General features: G+C 48.5%; 5 protein-coding genes across 5 annotated transcripts; 3 read left to right on the forward strand and 2 right to left on the reverse strand.

Annotated features, from left to right (window-relative positions):
* Positions 1 to 1,196: 1,196 nt before the first annotated feature.
* Positions 1,197 to 2,944, forward strand: PV09_07795 (uncharacterized protein; the record flags this gene model as incomplete). The annotated part of the gene is made up of 1 exon (XM_016361606.1): positions 1,197 to 2,944. Exon 1 carries the CDS (start codon positions 1,364 to 1,366, stop codon positions 2,942 to 2,944), a length of 1,581 nt encoding a protein of 526 aa, XP_016210466.1. The 5' UTR covers positions 1,197 to 1,363.
* A 2,070-nt stretch (positions 2,945 to 5,014) lies between these two features.
* On the reverse strand, positions 5,015 to 13,059 carry PV09_07796 (uncharacterized protein; the record flags this gene model as incomplete). Its single annotated transcript, XM_016361607.1, has 3 exons — positions 5,015 to 7,124; positions 7,182 to 7,406; positions 10,181 to 13,059. The coding sequence occupies 3 exons, from the start codon at positions 13,057 to 13,059 to the stop codon at positions 5,015 to 5,017; spliced, it is 5,214 nt and encodes a 1,737-aa protein (XP_016210467.1).
* Positions 13,060 to 14,895: 1,836 nt separating this feature from the next.
* Positions 14,896 to 17,102, forward strand: PV09_07797 (uncharacterized protein). The gene is made up of 3 exons (XM_016361608.1): positions 14,896 to 14,939; positions 15,000 to 15,532; positions 15,587 to 17,102. The coding sequence occupies exons 2-3, from the start codon at positions 15,158 to 15,160 to the stop codon at positions 16,913 to 16,915; spliced, it is 1,704 nt and encodes a 567-aa protein (XP_016210468.1). The 5' UTR covers positions 14,896 to 14,939; positions 15,000 to 15,157; the 3' UTR covers positions 16,916 to 17,102.
* Positions 17,103 to 19,238: 2,136 nt separating this feature from the next.
* On the forward strand, positions 19,239 to 21,569 carry PV09_07798 (uncharacterized protein). Its single transcript, XM_016361609.1, has 3 exons — positions 19,239 to 19,703; positions 19,764 to 19,877; positions 19,928 to 21,569. The coding sequence occupies exons 1-3, from the start codon at positions 19,462 to 19,464 to the stop codon at positions 21,174 to 21,176; spliced, it is 1,605 nt and encodes a 534-aa protein (XP_016210469.1). The 5' UTR covers positions 19,239 to 19,461; the 3' UTR covers positions 21,177 to 21,569.
* PV09_07799 (uncharacterized protein) lies at positions 21,261 to 23,757 on the reverse strand. The gene has a single exon (XM_016361610.1). It carries the CDS (start codon positions 23,712 to 23,714, stop codon positions 21,954 to 21,956), a length of 1,761 nt encoding a protein of 586 aa, XP_016210470.1. The 5' UTR covers positions 23,715 to 23,757; the 3' UTR covers positions 21,261 to 21,953.
* Positions 23,758 to 24,241: the final 484 nt, after the last annotated feature.

A 24,241-nucleotide genomic window follows, 5' to 3' on the forward strand; every position in this document is an offset into this window, starting at 1 on the left:
TTGGAGGTACAACTTGGTGGTGTGCAAAGGAACTCAAGCAGGCATTCAAGTTGAGTCATGCTGGGTGCAAAAGATGCAGAAAAAAGATCACTCTTTCAACCACTATACCTTAAGTATTTTTACTTTCTCCTTATAGAATTAGTTTAAATAAGTCAGATGGTTATGCACTCATAGATCACATGTTAGAATATCAATAGTTGTCTGTGATCAATTTGTAAGAAACTCAGACACCTGCGCACTGCCAACTGAACACCGTACTTGCGATAGAGGTATCTCAGATCACACACTGAGTATGTACAGTTATTCAGCCTAGGGCAAATTTGAATCCCTAGTAATCACTCCCTAATCTATATCGTTATCCTCCTATATACCACCTGAGCACTATCATGTGGCTTATCTTCCTTTTATGATTATGCACGAGCTCAAATATCTTAGCAATTTCTGTACTAGGGCGCGCGGTCCAAGGTCGGTGAGTGACTTAATTGGAAAGGAGATATCAGTTGGGAGAAACAATGGACTTTTCACATGCTTGAGATATAAAAATTGCGAGAACAAGGGAGATCAAGAAGATCATGTGAGTGCTGGAGAGGAGAAAGTATATGCAAGAGAAGATTCCTGTTTTGCATTGCTCGCCTTATTTTGCTTTGTTCCATTCTGCTTTGCTTTGCTTTCTTAGATAGATACTTGTTTTCTTAGCATTTAGAAAACTTTCAGTATTATGCTTTACGCCGTTGGAACCCCCTCCTTTTCAAACAGTCTTGATGTGCATGGGCAAGAGAAAATCCCTGCTCAAATCCTATATGCGGTTTTGTCCATAGCAGCTGTATATTACCCACTTTCCAAACATAGCAATCCGATGATGGCATTGATAACGTGAACTGTGTGCGAAAACTAGCAACCCTTGGTTTTTATGAAGATGGAGTATGATATATTGACTTTTTTTTTAAAAAAAAAAAGTTATATATACATTATTTCACCAAGCTATGTAGCTAGCATAGCTAATTTTTTTTTTAGTAATCTTCATCCACATATGGTGTCTGACTAATTGAATAAACCAGGCTTTTTTCCTCAGTAAGTTATGGTAGAATTATCATCGGCTCCACATACTAGCGCTGTCTTGGCGATCGTCCCTCCCCCACCGAATTTGTTTTTCTGGCTCAAGAGTTGGAATCATTTGACGTGAAAAATATCATGATCAAATGTTCCTTTCCAGGGCCCTAAATAATCAACATGACGCTCCAGTAAATAAAGTAGAGACAAGCCCCATATCAACCTTCGGGTAGGCTGGAAAGGCGATTTTCTGTTTCTTAACTTTTCATCCCTTAGCACCAATCCAACTCTGCGACGGGACCAGGAGTTGCCTATGGAGCCATTACCCGAAAATCAAATTGCTTTCAAAAGTCGATCAACATCACTCAACGGGAAATTCGCAGAGAAGGCGGAGTCTCTGATACCCCAGCTTCATGAGAAAATTGTCCCCGCTTTATCTGTGGTTCGCTTCGAGCAAGATGAAGAGTTGTATTTTAAGCTGCGACTGGTGCAAAGCTATGGCATTGCTGAGCTCAATACAGTGAAATGGCGCGGCGGTGAAGATTTCATCCTTGACTTTGGGCATCATGTTGTCGGATATTTGTCTTTTTTCTTAGATGCTGAAGGTGTTAACGTTGATGCACCTACGCGTTTGAGACTAGTTTTTGGCGAAAACCCTCTCGATGTCACCGAAGACTTGCAGCCATGCCGCAGCTGGATAAGTTCGAGCTGGATTCCCGAAGAGACGATTACAGTTGATTGGCTGCCTACACATGTCAACTTGCCCCGACGATATTCGTTTCGCTACCTTCGAATCACTGTTGTTGACACTTCACCTAAGTATAGAGTCAAATTCTCGAATGTCAAGGTTAGAGCGGTATCCTCCGCCAATCCTGACGCACATCTGCTGCCTTTCAAGCATGAAGACAAGCTTTTAGAAGCCATTGACCGTGTGAGCATTGCTACAATGACTGACTGCATGCAAACGGTGTTTGAAGATGGCCCTCGCCGCGATCGAAGGCTATGGATTGGCGATCTTCGTCTGCAAGCATTAACAAACTATTCAACCTTCGGAGATTTCAAACTGGTACGCCGATGTTTATATCTTTTCGCTGCTGTCGCAAGTGAGGATGGATCCCTTCCTGCGTCGCTATTTGAGAAGCCTAAATTGGCACCAGCATCAGACTACATTGTCGACTATGATCTTTTATACGGCAGTATAGTCCACGATTATGTGAAAGAATCAGGAGACATAAAGACAGGACATGAGCTGTGGGAGACGGTCCTCGGAAGTGTTAAGATTGGTCTCGCACATGTCAATGAGGAATATGTATTCTCTTGTCAAAAGCTCCCATTTTGGAAATTCCTTGACTGGGAGGAGAAACTCGATCGTGATGCCGGCATGCACGGTCTGCTCATATACTCACTGAAAGCAATCAATGCTTTAGCTCATATATTGGCGAAAGATCCTCCGTTCTTGCATGAAGTCAAATTTTTGGTTGACGCTGCTCAAAAGTTCTACGACAGGGAACGCGGAGTTTTCGTTAGCGGCCAATATGGTCAGGTTTCTTGGGCATCTCAAGCTTGGATGGGGATCTCTGAAGTGATGGATCCCGACATCTGTAAAAGAGCGCTCCTAACAGCTATGCATGACCCACATGCACTGCGCCCATTGACTCCATACCTTTATCACTATGTCGCTGAAGCGCTCTTTACTGTCGGTGCGAAGGAGGAATGTCTCAAGCTCATTCGAGACTATTGGGGCGCGATGGTAGCTGCGGGCGCTGACACCTTTTGGGAGTGCTTTGACCCAAACGACTGCCGCGCGAGCCCGTATGGAGACTGCCACAACAACAGCTATTGCCATGCTTGGAGCTGTACTCCAGCTTATCTACTTCGCAAGTTGTTTCCATAGAAATGGAAATTTTATCTACATAGTGTTTAGGAATTATCTTGGTTACTGAGAGGAAACAACCCCCTTCAAAGATCCGTTTGATGTGAGATCTTCCCACAACCCAGATGTAAAAAGACCATTCATTCTCTTCACGGCCAATGATTATCTTCACGTTATAGGTTTGGAACTGCGGTATGCAGAATGCTGGCCACACTCTCAGCACATCTTATGTGGAGAAGCAATTCTTGAATAGCTAGCGAGGTGTCAAGATCAAAAGAGCGTGTCCTAATACCTCCTGAGCACTAGGGTGAGGCCTTCCCCCACCAGCTTGTGTGCGGTGAAATGCGCGTCCCGAGACAAGGATGACCCGAAAGGTAAATTCGAGACTTTGGCACATTTCGACCCGAAGAAAATGGCTCTACGGAAACATAGTCTAGCAGAGTAATTCACTCCGTGTTGCAAAATGAAATTGGTCAATAATATGAGCGTAATCGGGACCACGAATTCCTTCCAAATGCATCAATTTGGCTAGTGTTCACAATGGGGGTAACGCTTCGTTTGTCTATAAGATGAAAAGTATTACAGAAATTTTAAGTCTATAAAGAGGAGATAAAGCTGTGATTAAATTCGAAAATAACTCTGCGAACAGAGAGTCTTCCCAGTTTTCAACCTTTTGAATATGCTTACTACCGCCATTTTTCTCTGGACATTCATTTGCAAAGGACAAAATGCACTTGCGATGCCTGTGCGATCCGCTCCGAGTTATGTCAATTGGAAGACTTTTAACGCCAGTGGGGTGAACCTCGGAGGATGGTTAGAACAAGAATCAACGATAGATACTGCGTTCTGGACGCAATATGCTGGAAATGCAACCGATGAGTGGGGGTTGTGTGCGCACCTTGGAAATCAATGTGGACCGGTCCTTGAACGCCGATATGCTACTTGGATCACACCAGGTGATATTGATAAGCTTGCGGGTGCTGGAGTGAGAGTGCTCAGGATTCCTACTACCTATGCCGCATGGGTAAAGGTCCCCGGCTCACAGCTATACAGTGGGAACCAGCAATCCTTCCTGAAAACCATTGCATCTTACGCAATAGCAAAATATAACATGCACATCATTATTGACATCCATTCACTTCCTGGTGGAGTAAATGGTATGGCATTTGGAGGACAAACAGGAGCATTTGGGTGGTTCAACAATCAAACTGCCCTCGAGTACTCCTATCAAGCTGTCGAGGCAGCAATTTCTTTCATTCAAGGTTCTGGTCAGCCGCAATCATACACTCTTGAACCTATCAATGAACCTGTCGATAACCGCGACATCTCAACATTTGGTACGCCTGCAGCTCTATCAGACTCTGGAGCACAATGGGTTCTTCAATACATCCAGGGCGTCCTTAGTCGCGTCAAAAATGTCAATCCAAATATCCCGGTCATGTTTCAGGGAAGTTTTAAAGGCGAACCCTACTGGTCAAACTACTTCACCGCCGAGACTAACCTCGTCTTTGATGTTCACAACTACTATTTTGCAGGCCGGGGCACAAATTCCAACAATGTGACCATAGATATATGCTCTGACGCCAAAGCATCCGCTGGGGACGGAAAGTTTCCTGTCTGGATTGGTGAATGGTCAATTCAAGCCGAGTATAACAATCTATATTCCAATCGTGAGAAAAACCTGAACACCGGATTGTACGCATTCGCAAAGTACGATCATGGTAGTGCCTATTGGACAGCAAAATTCACAGGCACAGAACCAGTAAATGGGCAGGGTACGCAGGCTGATTATTGGAGCTATGAGAGTTTTATTGACCTCAATTACATCAATCCCAGTAAGGGTGCTAAATATTGTGCCTGACGAGATGTCAGGGTACAGGCAAGAAAGGGGCGAGCATTGAGCATGGCTTAACTTCTGTAGATAACATCAGCAGACCTAAGAAAATTGTGTTTACTCTGTAGTGGAAACTGATTATTACACTGCATATGATCTAGCAGTCGAATTTCCTTCTTTGTTCTAACTTTGAATTGGGGATTTTGTGTGTTTCATTGCGACATAACGACGACGTCTCTGGATACAGCGTGTACAAATTAGCCTCGCAGGCATAGCATTACTTGCGCTGCATAGCTTAACGTATGGATTAGCCTACTTAACTTCCGAACAAGATCAGGGCACGCTTCTTCTACTCCCCCACTTGCGCCGTGAATAATTAACACGTTGATTGCTTTCATGACTTGACACGGGGAGTTTATTGCAAGGGCTTCATCCACGCCAGATGGAGATATGTGACCATCAAGCTTGATGACAGGAGTACCACGTCCGAGAGCCACGAAGCGTTGCACAAGTGTGCCCTCGTCGCCATCTAAGTGAACCTGTTCTTCGTCTTGCAGAGCGCATATTGGAGCTGAGTTATGCTTTAGGATTGCATATGCCCAAAAAATGATGCCAACATGATAAACTGTAACCGCCAGATAGTCACGTAAGGCTCCGACAGGGACACATTTTGCCGCACGAAAAATCTGGCCTGCATGCCATAATGCTTTGCGTGCTCGGTTACTCGATACCCAGATTTCCATTTTGGGTTGAACTTTAAGGGCTGCATCTTCTCCATACTTTCCCACAAGCCTTTGAATATCTTCAATGGGAGCATAGATCACCATGGACTCATACTCTACGAGCATTCGTGCCCCCGGGTCACACGCTTCCATGCATTGAACACCCACCAGCCGAAAGTATTCAATTGATTGTTCCAGATCATTTCGCAATGTGTCTATGACCAGAGACATGGTCGAACACGAGGTGTGTGGTGCTGCTTCAAGGCTATTTTGTAAGTCATGGTATTTCCAGATTCTTGCCCATAAATTGGATAATATGAGCCAGATGCAAGCACGAGTGTCAATTATCTTGTCCCATTGTGTCAACAGCAGATTCTCATTGCAGATATCTTGTACAGACGGCAAATAACTTGCTTTCTGTGCTAGTTTCTCATGGTATAGCCTAGCCCATGTTTTGGAATCTGCGGCTGTCCAGAGGTCTGAGCTTATGGGCGCTGAGAGGGTTATTTCAGCTTGAGATAGCAGTGGTTGAGTAATAAAACTCATTGAACCACATGCGTCACGCACCATGATGTGAAAGACAAGACGGCTGAATGACTCAGCCTTAGTCCAATTTTTCCATTTGAGCTCCAAGGTTTGGTGGCCATCAGAGACAACTGGCCAGGCCTCCGAGACTTGTGTGCTTTGGAAATTGCCACCGCGCCGCAACATCGTATTGAGTACATGGGAAAAGCCCTCAGAAATCTCCATTTGACGCCTATCTCCACTCCAAATGCCTATATCTAGCAAAAGAGCAAATGTTTGCAAAGATTGAAGGTCTCGAATGTTGCGATTATCGCGTTCGAAGAGACCGCTAGTGGCTATTCGCAATGGCTCATAGAGTTCGTTAGAAAGACGGCGTATCCCAGATTCGGGAGAAATAGATGCCCCAGCGACCAACATTGCGAGAAGCAGCTCTGGTGGTTCATCGATAAAATTGAGACTTGGTATGTGAATCCAACTCAGTTGGCTAATGCTGTGTGATTTCAAGAATCGTGAAATTAACGCGTTGACTAGATTGGAGTTCAAAGCGGTCTGGATGTACGAGGAAGGGGTTAATGGACTGCACGTATCGAGAACCAGACGGTAAATCCGATCGCATACACTACGGCTTGTGGGTTCAGGAATGATTTTCTCGGCAAGGCGAAAGCGGAGAAGTGCGTGGTACGTTGGTGAAGGAAAATTTATTCTGTCTATGCCACCACGGTCGTTATGAGTGGGCTGCCATATCCATGGTGATTCTCGAAAAGCCTGGGAGGTAATTTTGACTAGTGACATTTGCGGTCCGTCCTCGTAACTGGCACTGCTGTTGCATAGAGGTGGCTGATATCTTATCGGCTGCATGTCGAAATCCAAAACGTTGACCGGCACGGAAGGGGCGCTAAGAGCAAAGTCGAAGATACCCCAGTGCTGAGTAGCATAATTGTTTTGATCACGTTCAACTTGTTGCTCAATACGCGATTGACTCGGACTAACAGCAGCTTCGAAAGTATGAGTGGAAGCAGTGCTATTATTGCCAACGTTTTCGAGGTCTTGCAACCTTGTTTGGATTGGTATTGACTCATCTGCAGCTTGGGATGCGACAGTTGCAAATGCACTCGTCAAACTGAACGCAGAACTTAATTTCGACTTCAGGCTCAGTTTGGGAGTAGATGCAACTCACGACTCTACCACACTTGATCTTGATGTCGCCGCTCTCAGAGGCTCTGTCTCCACTGCGATCATTTCCTCCGCAGCTTTTTCTTGGGAAGAACTTGGATATGCCCCTCGCGCAATCTTGTTTAGATCATTCGGATCTTGGCAATCCGTTTTGTTTCCAATGGTTGTTTTGCGATGAGACTCGAAAGCTTCCGAGTGCCAGCGAGCGATGTGTTTCTTGCAGAGGTCACTACAGACTGTTAGACTACTAGCTATTACCTCGACGCATGCGCAAATCACACACAGTCGAGCAAACTGTTCTCCACAATTCTCGCATTTGTGTGGTCTTAGGCCGGTGTCTGAATATGGTGAGTTTCAACTTGTATCCTAGGGGGATTTGTCTTACGTGATCGAATATGGCGCGTGAGATGGTCGATCCGCGCAAATTTTCGGTTGCAAGTCTGACACACAATTCGATCGCTTCTAACCGTATCCTTCCATGCAGTGGGAGTCTCCATTCTTCAGTCGTGAGCCTGTATAAGTGGATCGAGAACAATTTTTAAGTTCCCCAGAAGCCGTGACCAACTTTCCCCGTGGAGAAGACGGCCCCACCCTGGAACCGCTCGGTAGATTGACAACCGAATGATCAAGTGATCAGTGATTTTCAGAAAACTTGTCTGACTGGCACGACAACCACTGTAAAGAAATTCTTGTTGAGTTTTGATCAACAACGAAATTTATGCTCTCTATTAAATTTTACTTTTCTCAGCATCAGAGCAGAAACTAGAAGTTTCAAGAATGTTATTTAACCATCAGAATGAAAGCTTCCACAAAGAGTACCAATATTTCAACGATTTATCCACAATACAATTTTTTAGCACTAAAATAGCCTATAGAATGCGATGAACTGCTGCGATAATTCTTTAGACACTAATTACTACCGTGACACAGACTTGCTTAGGACGCAAGCTCTTGTCGAATTGGTGAGAGCTAGAGAAGTTATTTTCGATTAGGGAACAATCTTTTTGACCCAAGCTCCGTACGTCGATGTGCAGCGTTCGATGGGAGATTTTCCTACTTCCTATTGATACCAATTTATCAGTAAGGCCAAGCCAATTGGCAATCATTCGGAGGCTGAAGGAATGATATGTGGATCCGCCACAAAGGCATGGAGGCGGATCCGCCAGTGGAGACCATCTGCAATCGGAAGTAAATCCGCTTTAGCGCCTTATCGCTTTATCGGGCATAGATTCGGACATCGCATCAGCCGATTTTGCTTGGAAAGAAGATAAATAGACACTCTGGCTCCAGAAGTACCAATCGGTAGTTCTCTTTAAGATGCTCCACTGTAACATGTGTTTCTTCTTTACGCAATACTAGATATTCAATACAGAATGCCAAGCAATGCAGCATATACGTTCACATTGTCAACGGGCTTGCGAAGCCCACAGAAATGCCGACGCCGTAGCTGCAGCTAAGTCTTCAACCCAGGACTGATCAACTAAAATGTGGCTGGGCGATTCAGGAAGCTAAACTTTAGAACTAGTCAAATAACTCCAGAATATCATGCTATATAGACCACTTGAAAGTCGTCGAATTAAACCTCGGGGATGAATTGGTTTACAATAAATATAAAGGTCTTGAGAAGGTGCAGACTTAACAGCAGGTGGATGTACGGATTATCTTGAAGACATTGTCTTCAAATCATCACCCAAGCTTGCTTATTCAAATATGGAAATGTGAGTGTTCAATTTACTCGGATGTTGCCAGTTCGATTTGAAGTTAGAGTGTAGTTCCCATCAATAATGTTTGTTGCAGCATATGTGAGACAGTCTCTAAAAGAACTAAGACTATAAAACCAACTATCGTGCGATGTTGACGTTAATCGTCATCGGACAGAATAAGATTGTATATGCCCAGCATGAGGTATTCATGGACATTGGAGCTTCGCAGAGTTAAAGGTATGGTTTTCTACTCTCAGCTGTGTGGTGTCTGAGGCGGTCTTATCTCATTATAGAAAAGGGACGAAATTTAGCTAATGCATCTATCTCACAAAGAACAAATTTGCTTCAATCTCTGTGGAACTCTTGAGTTGCTAGCAGAGGCTAGATTACGAATCAAGCTTTATGCGCAATCGATGCTCAGACAGCCCACTATCTTGTGATAGTGCTCAAGCACGATGGGAAAATGTCACTATAAACATTGCGCTGCATTCCGCAATCAATCAGACGCAAAAAAACTATCCCTTAATGATCAAAAGATGAGTTGCGAACAATTGCAAACAGCTGAGATTGCGTTGAAGTACACGATAAGATCTCACGCTTGCTCCAGGAAAATTCCGTGGCAAATCACTCTTGCTTGTCAGCTGTTTGAGTCAGCTATGTCATCGTCAACGAAATGGAACAAATGCATACAAGCTCTAGACCACCGGAACATAGTCGAGGTGGAAAATGCGAATGGCGAGCTTCGCAACCAACTTCCTTGTATTGGTGATCAATATCATAACAACTATACGGCCTGCCAGCTGAGTTGCTCCATACGATTCTGGTACATTATCAACAAGATTACCACATTCGTACGCCACACCAAACGGCTTATTACTAAACATCTTCAGCATCACTCAACGGCTCATATTCCCTAAGCTTAGGACTATGCCCACGCGAGCCGTCTATGCACATTAACAATGAATCCTCCATCGGCAACGATCTTATAGAAACAGCGCCCTGAAATAACACGAAGCTGTTCAGACATTCTGTGCAATGGAACAAGGCTACGGGACAGCTTTGTGGATTGAAATACGATAAATCTCTAGTGCAAGCTAGGATCAGGAGACTAAGATGACGAAGCACAACACAATGGCAATGAGAGTCTATTCATGTGTTAGAGTTTACGCAGAAGCGAGAAAGCAGTAAGCGAGAGTGAACGAATTAAAAAATGAAAGTTGACGAGCTGATCGATCATCTTAGCATTCATTAATGTCCTTCTGAGAATTGAATTCGTAAACCAGCCATCTCCGGAGCAAACTATTTGCACAAGTTTGCAGATTCGAGCTCCACCAGATCGTCAAGACGTTTTCCATATACCTTTCCGTTAACTTCTGCAAAAGACGACAATCGACCAAGTTGGTTCATGGCGTCGACGCAGCTGCGAATGTGCCTCACCATGTCATGTGCTTCGATGTTTGTCTGAACCCAAGCTGCTCGGGCGTCTAATGGAGCAACAGGTTCGCGCAGGATACGCAACCAGGTCAACATGATGTCGCAAGCGCTCTTGAGTCCAAAAATCATAACGTCTGGAGCCGGTTCAGTAAGAATGGAGCCAGGACGAATTGAGGAGTGATATTCTCGGTTCGTCCTATCAATTACGTTATTAGCGATATCTTGGCAGGAAACGTGCGCAATCTCTGCAAGCCTGTAGCTTGCTTCCTTCTGCAGGCGAAGAATGAGACAGGTGGAGAGCCGTAGGCTTCGCTGTATGGTATGTGAGGCTGAGCGTGTATCATGGTCGTCGATCAGCTCGATCCCTCTCAGGTATCCGACATACCAGTGTCCGAATGTTGTGATGTACCACGACCTAACGGTAAATGGAAGCGCTGTATGCTCAGCGATGCAGTTGTCCAAAAATTGACCGTACCGAACATTCCAAGTCCCGCAGACATTCAGTATCTCAGCGATGCAGCGCTCGATTTCATCGTCTGTAGAACTGGCACTGATAGCGGCTTGCAGATGTGCGACCTTGCGTATGATAAGGACAGTCATTGGAGTAGCTTCCTGTAAAACGCTGGCCATACGCTTCTCAAAGTCGGTACGCGGGCACTCAAACGGATCATCGCATGGAGATGGGGCCATTTGTTGGAGCGGCTGCCAAATCTCAAGTCTCTGAAATGCACGCGTGAGACTTCCTACGCCGCTTGAAGAAGCCTCTTGATTGCCCGCAGGATCTTCAGTGCTGGGCAGATCTTGCGGGTCGTGCTTGATGATATGATTTTCCGTCTCCGTATCGACAAAGACAAGGGGTCGGCGGTGCAATGTTGAACGTGCCGTGTCAAGCATGATGGAAAACCAAAAGAGAAGGTTGAATTGTGGACATGCCTGTAGCACAGCTCGGCGGACATGTTCGAGCTGGTTCAGAAGAGGTATGTTCGCAGTTTGTCCAGCTAACGATGTTCTATGCAAGAAGATTTTGATTCGTGTGCTCCAGGTAGAGAGCTGCTGCATAACAACTGACAAATGATCAATGGGATCTTCAGGGTTTAGTAGGTCGAAGAGTGTTTGAGGCTTTCTCGAAGTACGTTTGGTTGAATGCTTAGATGACTGCGTGCCAGCGGCGGCATCCTGAGAGTCAACTTTGGCTGATGCTTCACCTCGAGACTCTTTTGGCAACGCGTCAGCATTAATGAATTCCTCCATGAGAATCTTTTCCTCCCAATTTAGTGGTCTAGTAATAAAGAACAGTATTAGCTTCGCGGTAATGACACGGAAGGAGTCACAGTCGGAGAGACGGGTGAGGCACTTGTTGAGCTGCGTCCACAGGCTCTGTCGGATCATATATTCTAGCTCGTTCGAATCCAAAAGCTTTGGGGTGGTGAACTTCTCACTAATGTCTGCAGCAGATACACCTCCTTGCGATGATGATCGCGTCGATGATGGCCACTGGCTTGCAAAGGCAAGCACAGCCAAACCGAGCACCTCGGATGCTAAGGCGTTCTCTGCTGCGGTAAGAGGATTAGGTCGAAGCGTGGATAGGACATTATCAAGGTAGTAGGCGCGCTGATAGAGATTCGAGGGTGTTGAGTCGGTTGAGATCCGGGAGGCTGTGCGCCGTCTTAAACTCCAGATCCGCTTTTCGTATGGTGAGTTCTCCCTCGTCACCCAGCAAGATAAAGACGTCTCCATGCTATTCTCGTATATTTTTTTTAGGCCGGCGATAAAAAAGGACTTTATGGAAGAACTGGTGAGGTTAAGTTCCGGCCCGGCCAGAAATGATGGGCGCTGACGTGGTACTACATCAGCGATGGCTTGTCGAGTATTTACAGAGTCCATATAAGACTCTTCCTGCCTCCTCTCGTGACGAAGGCCTTGTGTCTGCCGAAGCCGCCACTTAGGATCTTCTGATTCTTCGAGCAGGTCTTCCTCATAGAATGCACCTATTGACGCCGTACTACCTCCCACTTCGTCGCTTCTCGAAGCGATATGAGATAGATTCTCGATCACTGCAGACCTCGTCTCCCACGGGTGTTGGGTCAACCCTTCAGCCGGAGGAATATCATATACGGATAGAGGCGTTGATGACCAAGGGGTGGGGTAGAAAGATTGAACCTCTCCGCCTTCTGATTCAGGCTGACCGACGACGTTTTCCGGCACGGAGAATTGAAATGGATCTTTCCCAACGAAAAAGGCCGTTACTACGTTAGGGGGGCTTCTGTGGTGCACTGCTGGATATCCTTCATTTTTCTCACAACGCGCTGCTTTATCTACACCCGAGGTAGGTGATTCTGCCGAAACGCTCGCTGATGAGCTAGCAACGGAAGGTCTGGAGGTCTTGAGCGTCTCGTTTTCCGTTGGTATCTTGCGAACCTGTGCGGGAAGCTGGATCTTGATACCTGGGGGTAGTTTTTTTGAGCCGTCAAGCAGCCAGTTGAAAGTGCAACTTCTGTTAGCGCGATGGCATGTGGTGCATGCTATTTCCTTCGCATCATCCTGACCTTGCTTAAACGGATTAATGCCGAGTCGAATGGCATTGCAAGCCCTGCGGCGTTTGCGACAATAGTCGCAGCTCTGATACTGTCTCCGCCTCGGCGAGTCACCATAGGCGTTAGCACTTTGCGAAAAGTCTGAAGGCGTCGAAGATGCTCGCCACGCCTGCGTTTCGCTGTTGGTGGCAGTCGTGAGCTCTTTTTCCATAGAAAATGGTATGGATTGAATGTCTGAGGATTTAAAGGTTAGCCTTCTAACACCTCTGACGCTTTGCGACAATTACCTTTTCTCGATTCAAACGCACGTGTCCGAACGGAGGGGTCAGTCATCCGATCAAAGAGCTGTTTAGATCGAGAATCTTGGTTTCTAGCAGTCGACCAAAATATCCTTGCATGACGCGCACACTAAAGCCAAGAATACCTGCTACTTACATTGAACGTCATGTGCGTAAAAATGTTATACATCATATTTTCTTGACCAATCGCGAGGTCGGGCGGTTTTTGCTCCGAGAATTGTCTGCCAAAGAAAATATTTAGGACGAAAAAGCTTCAAGCCTATCACAGCCGCCTGAATGAATAATGCATATGGCATGTATTCAGCCAGCACAGGATTGTTGCGACATCCGGTGGAGGGATCAGCCTTGATGGCAAATCTAGAATGTTTCCAACACGAAGATGGTTTAAGGAGCCTCTAAGGATGAGCCTCTGGTTTCTCATGTTCGGAAAAGCGTGGCCTGCATGTCCAAGATCCTTGCAACTCGATGTCAAAAATTTCGTGCAAATATGAAAAGGGTGTACATTTGAGGTTGTCCAAGTTCGATTTCAAATGCAGCTATCGACTCTTTCGGACAGGCAACGTTCCCTCGAACGGCTTTTTCGTATTGATGCTTGAGTTTGTAGCAGAGAAAAGGCCGCTCGAATGCGGATTGATCTTTGCACAAGAATCACTTATCCCCTAGGCTTGGCCGCCACGAGTGTTCGAAGTAAAGAAGCGGCGGGAGAATTCATTGGTCCAAGAACTACGATGGAATCTGTGAAGACGAGCGAATCTCCTCGAGTTGTCTCTAGCACATTGCATTAGACGGCTTGGTCACCGTTGGTAAATTCCTGATCATGGAAGGACATTTTTAAGGATTTGACTCTAACATTTGTAGTTAAAGATTCAGACACACTCGCCGTCGCATGAATCAATGCTAGAGTTTATAGCGCCGTATTATGTATTTTGAGGTTCTCTAATGTGCAGCAGCTTGAAGATAGTAGCGATTTGAATTGGTGGAAGAAGCACTTAGAGGCGTGCATACCCACGGGCGGACGTTTTGCTTGTCTCATGCGGAACACGTAGGCGTAGTCTTTAAGGGGGAGTGTTTTGCAAGTACAATACTGTTTACACTCTCCACTGATAGCATGCCGATTTTATGGTTGTAGTATATCAATTTTACAAGGCTTGCGATAGACGCAAGGGCCAAATTGCTGCCAAAAAGCCGAATGGGTACACGAGGCAGATTCTGGATGGCACCAATGCCTGGAGTATCAAATATCTTATCCTTCTCCGCTCCTTGGGGCCTTTCATTCACGGATTCAGCAGCATGAACACCACATGGAGGTCGAAGTGCATCATATTCTTGTGAAATGTCAATGGTGCCGTTGTTAGAGATATCGCTACTCTATGATCCGATTCAGAGAAGTATGGATTTCCTACTTTTAAGCAGCCAAGAATCTGTCCGGCTTGCAGACATCTAGTCGAGAAATATGAAGTGTCGTCGCTGAACCGCGTTCTGATCATCCGGTTCACGTGAGGGCTTCCATTGTCATCTTGCCTCAGAAGACGTGATTAATGATGATTTCAGCCGTGACTAAGTTTCAATACTCAATTCGCTTCCGATACAAACAATTTAAAAATATGAGATATCGGACACGTCCTCTCCGGAATTGTGTCGACATTGAGAGATTGAAATGATCATGACCAAGGCCATGGCCCAGGACTCACGTCATCGTGCTCAAAGAGCTCGGCATAGAGAAACTTTGTGAATGAGCTATCACGTAGCAGACCGTACACTTCGTCGAGAGCGGTGGTTAAGAGCCGATTGCGTAAGTCACATCTTTGCAACTGATTGCTTGCGGAGTCACAAGCTGAGGCTCGGCAAACAGTTCTCTGCGGTACTGCGCCGCATCAGGCACCGGTAATCAAGACACGCGAGTGTGTTCCCTCGACCTTCGTCTGCTTTTCTTCAACCACACGGTCCATACAACGCGCTGCTGCTGTTGCCGCAAAGCAGAACCGCACTGGAAGGACTTGCGCACCCAGCATGCGGACACTGTTCCTGCTCGCTGTGGCTGTTGCCCATGTCGTTGCCGTTCCGCCTGCCCCACCAGGACGAACTCCTGTGACCACGCCCACACCTCAGGCTTCATGGAGACGGTTGTCGAACTGGGCGATCGCGAAAATATGGGGCAAGTGTAAGAGCAATGGAAATGCAAATCGTCTGGCTACTGTCTTCCACGACACGTCAAGTGGTGGTTCAAGACGAGCTTGGTCGCGATATGGGCAAGACATCGTACTACGATTCAATATTTCGACGGCAGAGGATGCTATCGCCGTCGGCGATGCCTCTCGAGATCTTTACCTGGACGTCTGGGAGTTCAATGACAATTGGGTTGACGTGCGACTTGCGAAGAATGACGTGCGCTCTGGACGTTTCCTACACAGTGAATACTTGTCGCTTACACCAACATAGGTCCCTATCCTCCTTGCTCTCCTGCCTCAATCGCTTCAAAATGCGCACATGCCGTTGATGCCACATGTTGGTCTCGCAGATATCATCTCGCAGTCGCTCCCGACCTCGCATGCCCCATTTGCGGCCACGCTAGAACCACACTCCAAGGATCTTTTCTTCTCGGACTATCAACCATTGTCCGTCATTTCTCCCTGGCTGCGTCTTATGTCCTCCATGTTCCCTACACACGTGCGCTTAATAAACATAGGAGTCAGTTGGGAGGGCCGCGACATCCCCGCGCTTCGAGTGGGTGTGCACCCCACAAACGACGAATATGGCGCGACACCACGCCGGACGATTGTTTTGACCGGCGGTATACATGCGAGGGAGTGGATCAGCATCAGTACCGTGCTATACGTTGCCAATGCCGTCATCACGTCGTACGGAAAGGATCGAACGTGGACAAATCTCCTCGAGTCCTTCGACTGGATCTTCATCCCCACTCTCAATCCGGACGGATATGTCTACACATGGGAAACGGATCGGCTGTGGCGCAAAAATCGCCAGCCGACATCTCTGCGCTTCTGCAGCGGCATTGACTTGGATCGGGCCTTCGGATTCGAGTGGACTGGCGATGCGTCCGGTGGGAACCCTTGCGCCGAGAGCTTCGCGGGCGAGGAACCATGGCAGGCCGCTGAAGCGCAAAGATTTGCAGCTTGGGCGCGCAACGAAACTGAAAGCGGCAACACAGAATTTGTGGCGCTGCTAGATTTGCACAGCTACTCGCAGCAAGTTCTGTACCCTTACAGCTATTCTTGCGAGGCTGCTCCACCGACACTAGAAGACCTTGAAGAAATTGCACTAGGATTAGCAAAGGCGATGCGCATGACCAGTCACGGACGCTACTACAAGACCACATCGGCTTGTGAAGGCAACGTGGCTGTGGCAGAAGAAACCGGAAGGAAAGAAGTCCTACCTAGGATCGAATCCGGCGGAGGAAGCCTTCTTGACTGGATGTACCATGATTTGAGAGTGAGATATGCTTATCAGATCAAGCTCCGCGACACAGGCAGCTATGGCTTCTTGCTGCCCAAAGAAAACATTGTGCCGCAGGGAAAGGAAGTCTTGAATGCAGTCACGTATCTTGGGAAGTTTTTGACTGGGCAGATTGGAATGGAAGAAGAAAATGCTCAAATTCGTGACCCCGAAACGATGAGCGAAGTGTTAGATCTCACTCAAGCTGCATATGGGATTGTGAAGGAAGTTGAAAGAGCTGGCAACCTTCCAGCTGAACCGGTCATCGCCGATTCAAAACAAGACATGGTATGGGAACTGAGAAGACGGCGGTAAAAAGCTCATCTTGCTTTCGTTGTGTGTATATTTTTTACGAGTAATTTGGACAAGCTTACACAATGCTTCTACCTATGTGCGCTTTCGAGAACGTTCTGCCGTAATCTCGATTTGCAATCACGCTGGCGCCCATGTACGTAGTCGAACCCTGAGGCATTGTCACCTGCCTCTGATCATGACTCTTGTGGTATTCATTCTCGCTACATCTCAGATGAGAACTAAACATGGAGACCCCGGACTTCAAATCGGATCACCGCTGATCTATGAGTATCGATTCTCTGATGAGATCGCACGACTGTCCTGAACGATCGCGCCCTCGCATGTGGGGAGATTTACGGCTCTCCACTTCAACCCCATCCGCTCAATCATAATCGTTTCGCCCTTCATAACATTCTCGGCGACGTTTCCTGCTACAAGATGCACATGATATCGCAATTGTCGGGACTGCTCATCACGCGCAAATACAAATCATGCCCGCAAGGAAGAGACGTGACTCAATGTCTTCCTCATTCAACCAAGAGTTGTTTGTGCTGGATCTTTAGCATTTGCCAAACCCTACAGGGGATGGAAGCCGTGCTCTTGCATCAGATATTCCAGCTCTTGTTTACCTACGACTTAGGTTGAACGTAACCCTTGTCTCGCACTTAACTTATGTGAGGCGTGGTGACAGATCTATTATTGCGTAGGTCATCAAATTGGCCAACATTGTGACAAGATTAGGTCGCGCACGGGTCATCAGATCCATAACCTGAACAACCCGAGTCTTGAAGTGTTGAAGGATGCGGCTATGGCGTGGATTTGTCGCTAGGATAGCACGGGAACTAAGAGAGCACATGAATCGTAGGATTTCCATGCAGCAACCCATGATTGAGCATCTTGAACAAACAGCACAGAGATGATCGCCCTGACAGGCAAGTCAAAAGGATCTCTCCTGACAGCAGTACCATTGCGAACATGAGTTTTTGGCGTGCTTGTTTTTGTCGTCCACAGAAGAGGAAGACCCCGACCCTGAGGCACGCCACTCACCAGGTGACAAGACGGGACGCGGATGCGGATATTAACAAGGAAGCACGTACCTGGACGTTTTAGGCCAAGCGATACGTGACGAACATACCCTCTTCTGTCATCGATTATTAAAAGAACGCAAATATGGAAACGCGCGGCGAGCGCAAGCTGGAAATAAGATTCTCCGAACGATGGGTGGGAGTGAGATGAATGCGTCAAAGTCCAACAAGGCGGGTCGCAGGCCAAACTCTGCCTGAATCACGACAGACTCCTGAGACGTGGAATCGGAACCGACAACCAAATGGCACATTGAGCGCATAGAGTTTGACCCGCCCGATGATGGAGACAAGACAGACTGCTTGGCGTCGGCTATTCCACATTCAGCCTAGGGAACGAAGGTGCAGTTTCGGTTGCAGGCTTGTACGTAACTGCCGCCAGCGCCCTGGCTGCGCAGGCAATGATAATCTTCGAGAAGAACATGCCGTCCTTGACGGCCTTGCATAAACGCAAATCGCCAATCGTGCGAATGCTCGGGAAAACGCCCTTGCGCATGCGCGGGCAAAAGAACGCAGCACTGCGCGGTGCTAATGTCGAAGGAAAGCCGGCACGACCTTTAGCGGGGTTCCAGCCTCCAGGGGAACGCGCACTGCCCTGGGAAGAACTTTTCGAAATGGCCACCACGGCTAGCTTCTGGCGCTATGCCGGGGGGAACATGTCCAACCTCGAGACTAGAGGCCGAAGAGGACGAATCCAAGGGTGATTCGCAAGGTGTCTCTGGGTGGACCGAGCCGTGGGGCAGATTGTGCATCTAGAACGGCAGAATCTCAGGCACTGGAACCGCGTCCAGCGCGGTGCGGGCAGCGTCGAGCTGCTGCGAATCGTCAGGCTGTTCCTTGAGCGTGCCGAATACATCGTGTGCGTGCAGCGGCGAATGGGTCAGATAAGGTCTGTACGTCTTGATGGCGCTGATAGACGACCACGCTCGTACTGCACAGTAATGCGCTTTGCCTGCTCATGATTCGTGACACGCTGCGGGTGTAGGTATCCTCGCTGCCGAACGAAACTTTTGTCTCGGCAGTTGTCCGCTAGTGCCAGTCTCGAAGGCCAACAAGGTACACTTTCGACCCTGGGGGCGTCGTCTAGTGCTATAGCCTGGGAATGGATGCAACGGGCCAACCAGCCGGCGTCCGGGTAGCTCTTCGCTAGGACCACCATCGGGCTCTGAGCGGCTTGCGCCATGGTAAGCCCGCTCGTTTGGCCTCGCCACTGCTCGTCAGAAAAACTGGGGACGGTGGTCTGCTCTGCAGCTGTGAGCGCTCGCTGAAATGCAGAAGCACTTTTTTCTCGCCCGCCGCTCGGACGATCTAGGAGATTTGGCTCTCTATGGCAGTGGTTTCCGCCCGCAGCATGGGCTATATTAACTATCTTTACTTGAAGCTTGTTCTTCCCTGATTGTTTTTTTTCCCTTCCCATTCTTTCTTTGTTGTCGTCGATCTTTTTCATCCTCTCAATCCAGGCAACACGCCGACGATCTGAGTACCATGTCTGAACACGACAAGAGAGCGACCGGATTCGAGCTCAACCAGGTTGAGAGCACCTCGAGCCGGTCGAAGGTGTTCGACAACAGCATCAGCCATGTTCCGGAAGAGTACAGAGGCACGGAGGCCGATGCCCACGACATGATTGTCATGGGCAAGAAGCAGGTGCTCCGCCGCAACTTCGAGTTCTATACCATGCTTGGCTTCGCCTCCACCTGCGTTGCTAGTTGGGAGGGTGTGCTATCGTTCGTTTTGCCTGCCAAGAGAATATAGAAAAAGACGGACGGATGCTGACTGACTTCCAGATACACCAGCTTCTGGCTCACCAATGGCGGAACGGGCTTGGTATTCTGGGGTTCGATTGTCTGCACCATTGGTCAAGCCATGGTGTACGCCAGTCTTGCAGAATTAGCGTCCATGTACGCGATCAACATGCTGTATTGTTGGCGCACACTTACACCGTGAACAGGTCCCCAACAGCTGGAGGCCAATACCACTGGGTCTCTGAGCTGGCCCCCCGTCGACACCAGAAGTTGCTCAGCTACATGGCCGGATGGGTCACCGGTCTCGGCTGGCAGGTGTACCTGGCCTCCGTTGCTTTCCTTGTCGGCACCATGATCCAAGGCCTCATCGCCATGAACGACTCCAGCTACGTCTGGAAGAACTGGCACGGTACGCTTCTGGCCATCGCCACCATCATCTTCTCCAGTTTCTTCAACACCATCTTCGCCAATCAGCTTCCGCTGCTCCAGGGTGTGACTCTGGTCCTCCACGTCCTCGGTTTCTTCGCCGTGATCATCACGCTGTGGGCGACGGCGCCCATCAGCAGCGGTCACATTCTCATCGAGTTCACCAACGAGGGTGGCTGGTCCACCACGGGATTGTCTGCCATGATCGGCCTGCTCGCCCCGATTGCCGTCCTTATCGGCTACGACTGTTCGGCCCACATGGCTGAGGAAATCAAGGGCGCCTCCTCGGCCTTGCCAAGCGCCATCATGAGCTCCATTTTGCTCAACGGTCTGCTGGCCTTCATCATGAGCGTGACCCTGATCTTCTGTCTCGGAGACATCGAGAGCGTCCTGTCCGGCCCGAGCGGATACCCTTTTATTCAAATCTTCTACAACGCGACAAAGAGCTACGCCGCCACGAACGTTCTCACCGCAATCGTCATCATCCTCTTGACCGGATGCTGCATTTCCGAATTGGCAGCCTCGTCTCGTCAGGTCTGGTCCTTTGCTCGTGACCAAGGTCTTCCTGGCTGGAGCTGGCTGTCGCGCGTCTCTCCAGGCTGGAACATCCCCCTTCCGGCCGTTCTCCTTTCCATTACGATCACTGCGCTGCTTTCCCTCATCAACATTGGCTCGTCCGTCGCTCTTAACGCCATCACGTCCCTCGGTGCCCTTGCCGTCATGTGCTCATACATGCTCACCATCGGCTGTCTCGTCTACCGCCGTCTTGCAGGCCCACCATTGCCTCCTCGCAAATGGTCTCTCGGACGCTTCGGTCTTGCCGTCAACGTCATATCCCTGTTGTTCCTGCCGCCGCTCGTCTTCTTCATCACCTGGCCCGTTGTGACTCCTACCACCGCGACTACCATGAACTGGTCTAGCATCATGCTCGCTGGCGTTTTGATCATTGCCTCCGTCTATTATGTGGTTAAGGGAAGAAAGGAATACGAAGGCCCCGTTGTCTGGATGCGCCGTGGCGAAGAGCTATAAGGCTTCATCGGGTTCACAGTTTCATACAATATCCTCGTTCAATGGCTCGGCGCGTGAATAGAGATGTTCAGATAAAGAATTTTACACTTTTTTATGCAGGCTATCTGGCATATGCTCTGTCTACGATACACCGTGGTAATCCTGCTTTCTGTCGCTTGTTTTATCTACAATAGGAAAAAAAATATGACATAACAATGGAGAAAGCATATCGATTGTGCAATTTTGACATAGGAATCCTGTGCTGTAGCAGAAACGTTCTTGACAAGAGGTTCCACCTGTCCGAAGCGTAGGCTTTCGCTTCGCATGAGGATGAGTATTATATCAGCAACGTCTTCAGTCTCCGAATTGACAGCCTAGAACAAAGATAAAATTACATCAGTAACTTGTTTACCGGTTTCCTTGGACGACAGTTGGCAGAGGGTCGAAACCTCGTCGGCTCTCCTGCCATGTTTCAGCACGGCGGGACCGTTGTATTACTACTCCCTGCAGTCCCTGCCAACGGCCTGAAAGCAGGTCTTCCTTGTATTATTCGCTACTTTTTCAGGCCCACTCGTCGCGTCCATGGTACAACGTTAAAATCCGCGTTAAAGCACATAAGTCTCCTCCTTGGGGAAAGGGGACGATCCTGAATAAAGTGGGGCTATCCGCCAAAAGCGATCGCGTGAGCACGCTTCGATCGCATTGCGATGCGATTTCACGTCAACCTTTGTGAATCTGCTTTCGTTTCCCTTGGTTCAACTTTCAACCTTCATCCACTCATAATTTGGACTGGTTGAATTAATCATCTACAAACTCAAACATGACCAACAAAGTGCATGTCGTCTCTTGACCTTTCAAGCTGAGCATTCGAATGAAGACCCACTCGTTTTCAACAACGTAAAGCAGTCGCACTGCGGCAACAGCAAGTTTGGGGTTGGCCGCGAACGCATCGTCGCTTTTGATCAGTAATCTCAGAAAAGCGAGCTCGCTATCCTCATACTCCCATTCTAAGACATCGTTCCAGATTGGATCGACGTTTGGCGGATTGGAATGGTGATGGAAGGACGCGGTGAGGTGGTGCTGACGGTACGGCCTAGTCTTCTGCTTCGACGGCTCCGGGTCAGGACCTTCGTGGGACGGATTGATCAGACTGCACGTCAGATATGGCTTGATGTCACTGCCATCCTGGGCACGATCGGCGGGTACGGGAACGTCCGTCGCGCCGGCAACGTGCAACCGTAGCTTTCTCTTCTTCGCAAGTTTCTCCACGCTTCTACCTCCCTGACGTAGGTAAGTTGGTTTTAGCACGTAGCCGTCTGTGCCTGTGAACAATGCTTCGTTGAGCTGCATCGCTGCGCCAAAGGTCTGCCAGTTCAGTGCACATATCTGCGCGCCGACGTTCCAAAAAGGAACGGGATTGAGGTTTCCAGACGAGACGCGTGTACCTTTTGGATAGACCCTCATAAGATGGTTGGAGTTGTGTTGCGCAATGAGTTGTGCATGTGTCGGCAAATGCGAAGCCAAACCGGTCTCGGAGATGTTGATTAGCGGATGATGAGGCGAGCCGTCAAGAATTCCCTTCTCGAACCAAGCATTGCTTGGTGGCTTGACAGACTGCGCGTACACGCCAAGCTCAGATAGCTCTGGGATGATGATGGCGGACGGAGCCGCCTCCTCTTTCTTCTTCCTGTACCGGCGGAGCTCCTCTCTCTCGTCGTCATCGAGGTCGGACTCCTCTTCGCCGCTCTCCACCTTCTCCTCCGGAAAATGATACTCGACGATAAGCACGATCTTGTTACCCAGCTCTGCAAGCGAGATGGAATCGTCCGGCATGCCAGCCTGTGCTCTATGTCCCTTGTCGCGTACAGGTTTGCTAAGAAGTCGATCTCCAAAGACTTCCTTCATGATCTCGACCATTCTTAGCTGGCCTTGCGGACCGCAGTGATTCTCCAGCGAGATCAGGACTGGCGATGGCCGATGGCCTTGTTGCTCAAACGATTGGGATTGCTCATGGTCTACCACGTCGCGAATAGTCTCGCATACGTCTTTGAAAGGAATATGCTGCGTGAGCGTCCAGCCGTGGGTAACTTTTGGCTCATCGTTGTCCTCACCGTCCCAAGCGTCGATCTCAACACATCGCGCACCTGCTTTGAGGTGCTCTTCATATGCTTCGGCGGACGCCTTACCGTACAGTTGGTGTGCCAAAAGATACGTGTTGTGGCTTGAGCTGACGAAATAGTCCTGAAGAGGGTGCGATCGATCCGTTAGCTCTGGTGGAACGATTGCATGTGGCTGAAGAAGGAGGCGACGTAGTTGCTGACTGTGTTGATGATCTGGGTCATTCAGGCCGGCGTGTTCCTTGGCGAGTATGCGCTCATCCACGAGGAAGTGTCGCAGCGCCGTACTCACTCGAACCTGAAGAATCCGCTCGGTTTCGCGCCCGGCATGGCCGCCACCTGCCAAAGGGTGATCCGTTGTCTCACCTTCGTCTTCGTCGTCGCGGGGCCTGCGATTCCTGAAAGGCTTGAAATTAGAGACTGCAGCCGATAAGGCATCCATTGTGTGGATCTAGTGTCTATTCACAGAGCCAACTGAGATGTACTTGTGAAAGCAGCGGCGATGGAAATATCCCCTGCGTCCAGCTGAACGCAAGCGAGGCTGTGTCTCGCTTCCTCTCGTGCATTTTCCCGGATCGGACCGACGGACTAGCGTCGAACATTGATTGGTCATTGTCACGTGCATCTAGACGAATGCAAACATCCATCCTCGATTTCACTCATGTCATCCTTCAGTGAGCCCGTGGGGTCGATACTTTCTAGCGGAGAAGCAATTCTTATGCGGAGTCAGTCCGAAGAGCTGGTGAAAATTTGGTAAAAAGCAATGCCAAAAAATGATATTGCAGAAAATCAGGCCGCGTATCTGACGGCATTAAGACCCGTCGTAAGGACAGCCGCCCAGACAGTTGTCAGCCGTGCCAGTTCACGAGGTTGTAAGAGAGCGAGTAGCGTCTAATGAGCGAATATGAGCGAAAATGGCTGATACGAGCGGTGTCCACAAGTATTCTCATAGATGCCAAGCTACCTTTT

Source organism: Verruconis gallopava (assembly GCF_000836295.1).
Source record: "Verruconis gallopava strain CBS 43764 unplaced genomic scaffold supercont1.33, whole genome shotgun sequence".
Lineage (NCBI taxonomy): Eukaryota > Fungi > Ascomycota > Dothideomycetes > Venturiales > Sympoventuriaceae > Verruconis > Verruconis gallopava.